Genomic DNA, 7,029 nt, shown 5'->3' with positions numbered 1-7,029 from the left:
ATTCAATTTATAAGCTAGTATGGTAAAAATACAGTGCCACACCCCCACCCCAAATTAAATCCCTCCTTTAAAGACCATCTTACCCAAAAAACAAAATATTGCATTTTGGAAGGACCACTGTTGCACTGCAGAAGGGTTGGTCTGACAAGAGTGGCAACCACTGTACTATCATGTTTTGGGGACAGGGCCATTTTATTGAAAACAAGATACAATTCTACAAGAAAATTTTTATTTTGAAAATGCAGAACAAGTGCTAAGAGCAAATAACAACAAAGCATGATAAAATGTATCAAAAATATAATTTTCTGATCTAACCTATTCAAACAATGCAAAATATTATATAACATACAATGAAAACTAATATGCAAAGTAACAAATCATTATCAAAATAGTAAAACATAAAAATACTTGTAGAAGTTATCACAGAAACAACAGAGATAACGCTTACTGAGTAATGGCGTTTAAAAATATAGAAATAAATGAGCAGTTCTCTGGAAAAGAAATCAATCCAAGAGCAACAAAACTACTATTTTCTAAATATCTAAGATTATTTTCTCCCAAACAGCATAAAAATCTCCTAATTTTCATAAACAGTCATAAGGAAAGATGGTCTGAAATGGATACAATTTTCCTCCAAAAATAGTCAAAGATGCAAACAATACAGTAGTTACTAAATAGTAGCAGATGCAATCAACACCAGTAGTTGCTAAATAGTAATGACAAAATTGGTTTATAGGTAATTTACAGCATGGTGGCAATACGGACATACAACAAATACCTAGATTTGTATCTGAAAATTACACACATCCCAAAAGATTCAAGAGATTAAAAACAGCTGCAATAACGGAATGAAAATCAAATAATTAAAATAAGTACACAAATATGCATATAAAATTTATCTGTCTGCCTCATTGCTGATTTTGGTTAACTAGGTTTTTGCTGTACTGATCTGAAAATCAAACGAGGTCAACATTTTGTCTACCTCAAATGGTTTTTATTAATGATGCTAACAAAACATTTGTCCAAAAAGTCTTAATCCCAAAATTAAAACAACTGTGTACAAAAAAGAAAAACTGTGGTCATGGTCCGAAATCTAATCAGGTAATTTGCATATGAATATAAATATGCAGAACATGTTTCATTTGTCTACTTCATGTAGCTCTTGCCTAATGAGGTTTTTGTCCCGACCCCCACAAATGTCTTGCCCCGACCCCCACAAATGTCTTGCTCACAAAATCTAAAGACATGTCAAAGAAAAAAACATAGAGCAGTGCTGCTACAATGTTTGTAAATAACTGTATTGTAACCTTTGATCAACTATTAAGATGTTTACTATTCTAAAAACAACAATAGTGAGAACAATATATTAGTATCCATTTGGAATAATGATATACATATTAGTATCCATTTGGAATAATGATAAACATATTAGTATCCATTTGGAATAATGATAGACATTTTAGTTTCCATTTGGAATAATGATATGCAAATTAGTATCTATTTGGAATAATGATATACATATTAGTGTCCATCTGGAATAATGATATACAGTGTGACTCTGCTATAACAATGTAGTTGGGAGCCATAGAAACCGACCTTGTTATGGACCGAACCATCTTATAAGCAACCAGGTCAGTTAGCTGAAGAAAATCATGCATGTACCCAAAAACAATTGCAGGGGGGAAGGTAATAAATGCAGGTGGTAAAATATGTGCTTTATCGGCACGGTTACCATCTTAAATTGATGCATATTAAATGAGAAATACACCTGTAGTGAAAACAGAGAAGGCATATATAATAGTTTACTCTATTTAGAAAACCACGAATTGGTACATATACTTGAAAACTGTTTATATATACATGTCTAATGTATAGCATGAATAGAGTATCAACACCATGTACTCACCCGCAGATCTCATCACATACATTGAATCCACAATACAAGTGATTCCATCGAAAATATGCACACAAACAGATTTAAAATATTCAATAATGCTGTCATGGGTCAAATTGGTCTGAACTCAGTGGAAAAACAAACTTTTTCCCTACATAAAAGGAAATTTTCACGGCACAGTTAACATGTTCCAGTCATGTTGGAAAAATTCAAAAATCCATCAGATTCCATTACTTTTATTTCAGTTTGGTACTGACTTCCTCTGAAGAAAAGTTCTTTGTTTTTAGTGAAGACTGTAGTCAGCTTTCTTTGATGAAGGGTGCATGTGTTACTGAAGTGACCACTAAAGGACAGCTTTGGAGAACCAAACAAATGTCCATTTCTTATTGTGGCAGCAACATCAAATAACTGCATTGCATGATTGAAACCGATTTTTTTTTCTTCCATTTGCTGAGTAAATTTTCATAACAATCGGTGTTTCAAAGGTAATCTGTTTCCTTTGAAATTTCAGCAAACTATTTAATCTGGGTACATTTTTAAAAAGGTACTGACTGTCGTTTGGTCAATTCTAGTTACTGTTCCTCCCTGCCTATTGAATAAACCAATCAGTAAGATGTGGGATTTTGTTTTACATGTGTGGTAGCAGCGTGATGCTGCCTTCCACACATGCATCAGAAATTTAACAAATGGTCAACGGATGATAGAGATGCAGGTGTTCTGGTCTGATGACAGGGATTATTACAGAAAATGTGAGTGTTCTGAAGGATATAATTCTGAGTGAGAAGAAGAGGAATTTACTTACCATCCACATATAAATATCAGTCTTTGTAAATATATTAATTACTAGCGAGTGGTCGAAAATCTGACAACAGATAGATTATGAGACAATGCCTCATCTGGTTGATCTCTGTTACCAGAAATGTCAACAACAAAAAAAGAAGATATCTCACAACAAGCAGTACTCTGCTAGATGTCAGCATAAGCAGATTATGATATAACAATGTACTGTTTAGATGGTTTGTCAATATGGACAAAAAGTTTGTTTATGTAATAACAGATAAATTTCAGTGCATTTTATATCCAGTTTGTGGCTTCCTTTCATGGGGCCTCTGAATTTCTCCACTCCAAACCAATGGTTGTATATACAAGTTTAAACACCAACAATGTCGCCAATAAATAAATAAATTGCCAGATGGTATATTTTGCTGCCGAAAAGGATAAAGATCCAAGTTTGTGACATTGGTGAAGCCCTAGACAACCTCAGAATAAACTTTTTACATTTTTATCGTACTTTTAAGAAAGATTTTTTCGTGTACGAGAAAAATACATGTATATGAAATTTCGGGAGCTACACCATGACCATGTTATATTCGAATTTGTGTTATAATGGAGTGTGCTATAGTGAGGTCACTCTGTACATATTAGTGTCTATTTGGAATAATGATATACATATTAGTGTCTATTTGGAATAATGATATAAATTTTAGTGTCCATTTGAAATAACGATATACATAGTAGTATCTATTTAGAATAACGATATTGATAAAACTTCACCTATTAAAGCAAGTTGGAAAAAATTGTTTTAAAGCTGAGAAGGTATTTTCAAAAAAATCTTTAAGAAGTTTTTATTTTTAGGTGTTTTTTATAAATGTATTTTTATTAAATACTTGAATATCTAAAAAAGTATTTTATCTATCGACCAATTAATATCAAATGAACAATTATCTTAACCAATTGCCCTGTCCAAAAATTAGTAATTGTAATAAATAATTTTAAAAGTTAACTGTATTTATTAACTGATTACATTTGAAAGTAATAATTCAAAGCTTGACTGCACAAGAATGGTATCCCACCTCTGTTATGAGGGACATGGCTCAATTTTATGCTCAGCAGACACCAACATCTAATGCCTGTGGTGAAGTATTATGCAGTAAAAAAATATCCAAACTTGATCATGAAAAAAGAAACTATGACAATACAAAACCAACCTTAAGTCATAATAACATTCTTCTAAGCATTTACATCTTGTGTAATGACATAACTCCCTTTAAACATTGACATATTTTGATGCTGTTGAATACAGGCCAGCACTGTTCACTGCACGGACAATTCCATACATAAGCGTGGCCGTGATTTCTGTATCAGCATATGTGAAGCTGTACTGTGTCATGGTTGTGCTGATCCACTGTCCAATTTCTGCTGTGTTGAAACCAGCTGAGACCTCATAGTAGAATGGAATATTAGAGCTGAAAAGGCCAGGCCAGGACAGCGTAATGGTTCTAGCATTTTTGTCCCATTGAATGTTGATATCAATGCCGGCAGCTGAAATCAGAAAAAAATCACATGAGTACCATGACTGGCAAAGTCCAATGTCACCCACAAAGATTGGGCCAAGTCTGTGATGCTGAACTACTGTTAATGTGCAGACACTATTATTGTTCTTTCAATGACCTTGACCTGTGACATTTTGACCCTAAAATCAACAGCCTTCTTATTTACCCCAAGCACAAGCTAGCAACAAAATTTGGTTCAAGCAAGTCACATAGAACTAATTTTATTGCTCAGAAAATGTTTCTTTTTATTGTCAGTCATGGTGACCTTGAACTTTAAGTTTCTGACTTCAAAATCATTAGGTTTCTTCATTACATCAACTGCAAGCATCCACAAAGTTTGGCAACTGAAAATGATGTAGAACTCAAGTTATCTTGTGGAAACCATTTTTCTTCACCTCAATCTGTGATCTTGACCTTTAACCTTTTAAACTCAGTTTCTTCATCACCACGGATGCATAAATGTGATTCTACTGGCAGAAGACCGAAAATATCATTTTAAAGATCATCTACATACTATTTTGAAGATCAAATATATAAGTTTTGAAAAAAAATCTGAATAAAAATATACACAAACCTGCCAGAACCAGTCTACTGGTGAATGAAAATGCTCCAACAGTGCAACAACCTTTATGTAAATACATAGCTGAGTAACTGGATTAAAATTGTTAAAGAAAAGCTAATGTGTACACAACAAGCTGTTAGCTGATTACCTTATTGTTGTAATTATAGAGTTTAAGTCCAAATACAGGAAGTTTTTTGAGGTGTTATAAGTAACAAAGAGATCAAAGGTGGTCAATGAGAGCTTCTGAGTTTTTGATGAAACATGCTTGACCATTGAGGGAAGGGAAATTAAATGGAGAGACAAATCTTTCCCCAAATAAAAATTGACTAAGCATTTTGATTTTTTTCTTGTTTAATTGGTATTGTATTGTCTAAGATATTTACAGAGTAATATTTCAGAACAAGTCTTATATTTTTTGCTCAGTTCACATCAAAATCCCCAAAATGTACACTTTCTGCCAATGCTGAGAACACCAACTACAAAATATTATTAAGTTCAACAATGCTGAGATAGGAACAAGAATGGATAAGTGGCACTTAAACAGATTTTTCTTGCAAATTTTGTGGCAGAGTACAATTTGCCAATTATCACAGAACACCATTTTACTAAACTGATTAAAGCTATTCTTCCAGACTCTGAGAAGGCACAGAAATCTTCATGCTAGTGTACAGAGACACCACTAATTGCCCCTTATGCCCAAGCCCCATAATGCTAGTGTACAGAGACACCATTAATTGCCCCTTAGGCCCAAGCCCCATAATGCTAGTGAACAGAGACACCATTAATTGCCCCTTAGGTCCAAGCCCCATAATGCTAGTGTACAGAGACACCATTAATTGCCCCATAGGCCCAAACCCCATAATGTTAGTGTACAGAGACACCATTAATTGCCACCAGGCCCAAACCACATAATGCTAGTGTACAGAGACACCATTAATTGCCCCCTAGGCCCAAGCCCCATAATGCTAGTGTACAGAGACACCATTAATTGACCCTTAGGCCCAAGCCCCATAATGCTAGTGTACAGAGACACCATTAATTGCCCCTTAGGCCCAAGCACCATAATATGACAGAACAAGTGAAAGCATGCTTAGGAGTCAGAAGTTCAGTTTGCATGATTGATGAATCAAAAGGACAAGAGAATAATAAAATGTGGAGTGCTCTAGTCTGTTTGCATGATCAAACAGTTCAGTATATATTTCTACCAGATTTCTTTGTATTACAGCATTGTCCATAGGCACAAGTAAAATGATCTTCGGACCCTTGGACATGATTTTTAAGTAATCTTTCTAAACTTTACTTTTTTTTTTTATATATGTAGGGACAAATTGGGAACAGAAAACTGTTCAATTTGAAGCTTGATAATTACAATGAATGTCAACAGTGATCACTATAAAGAGATCTTAATAATCACAATGTCATAAATGATGACTAGACAGTGATCCTAATAATCAGAATCAATGTCAACAGTGATCACTAGAGTGATCTTAATAATCACAATGAATGTCAACAGTGATCACTACAGAGTGATCTTAATCACAATGTATAACAACAGTGATCACTTGAGAATGATCTTAATAATCACACTGAATGTCATAAATGATGACTAGACAGTGATCCTAATAATCAGAATCAATGTCAACAGTGATCAATAGAGAGTGATCTTAATAACCATAATGAATGTCATTAGTGACCACTAGAGAGTGACTTTAATAACTACAATGAATGTCTTCAATGATCACTAGAAAGTGATCTTAATAATCACAATGAATGTCATCATTGATCAATAGACAGTGATCCTAATAATAACAATGAATGTCAACTGTGATTACTAGACAATGATCTTAATAATCAAGTAATGTAATTAGTGATCACAAGAGTGATCTTGATAATCACAATGAATGTCATCAATGATCACTAGACAGTAATCCCGAGAATCACAATGAATGTCATCATTGATCACTAGACAGTGATCTTAATAATCACAGTGAATGTCATCAGTAATCACTAGACAGTGATCTTAAATAATCACAATGAATGTCATCAATGACCACTAGACAGTAAGCTTCATTTTCTAGGAAAGCAGCCTTCAGCAATGTAATGTTGACTGTCCTATGCAAACTCAGAGATGTAAGACTCATGGCTGACCAACAAAGCAGATGGGATTCAGTGCTTTGCTGACATAAATGACATGAAGAACTGTGACAATCCTTTGAAAACAAAAGACAATATAATGACAT

General features: G+C 33.9%; 1 protein-coding gene across 1 annotated transcript in view; it reads right to left on the bottom strand.

Annotated features, from left to right (window-relative positions):
* Nucleotides 1–240: 240 nt before the first annotated feature.
* Nucleotides 241–7,029, bottom strand: part of LOC149790375 (uncharacterized) — a 28,623-nt gene continuing 21,834 nt past the window's right edge. The window contains exon 10 of the mRNA XM_089972424.1: nucleotides 241–4,216. Within this exon, the coding sequence (XP_089828550.1) occupies nucleotides 3,942–4,216 (275 nt within the window). The 3' untranslated portion in view covers nucleotides 241–3,941. The remainder of the gene's footprint in view (nucleotides 4,217–7,029) is intronic.

This window comes from Sinohyriopsis cumingii, chromosome 10, assembly GCF_028554795.1.
Source record: "Sinohyriopsis cumingii isolate HCF-2022 chromosome 10, ASM2855479v2, whole genome shotgun sequence".
NCBI lineage: Eukaryota > Metazoa > Mollusca > Bivalvia > Unionida > Unionidae > Sinohyriopsis > Sinohyriopsis cumingii.
Note: the sequence above shows the minus strand (reverse complement) of the source record. Positions and strands in the feature narration are given on the sequence as shown.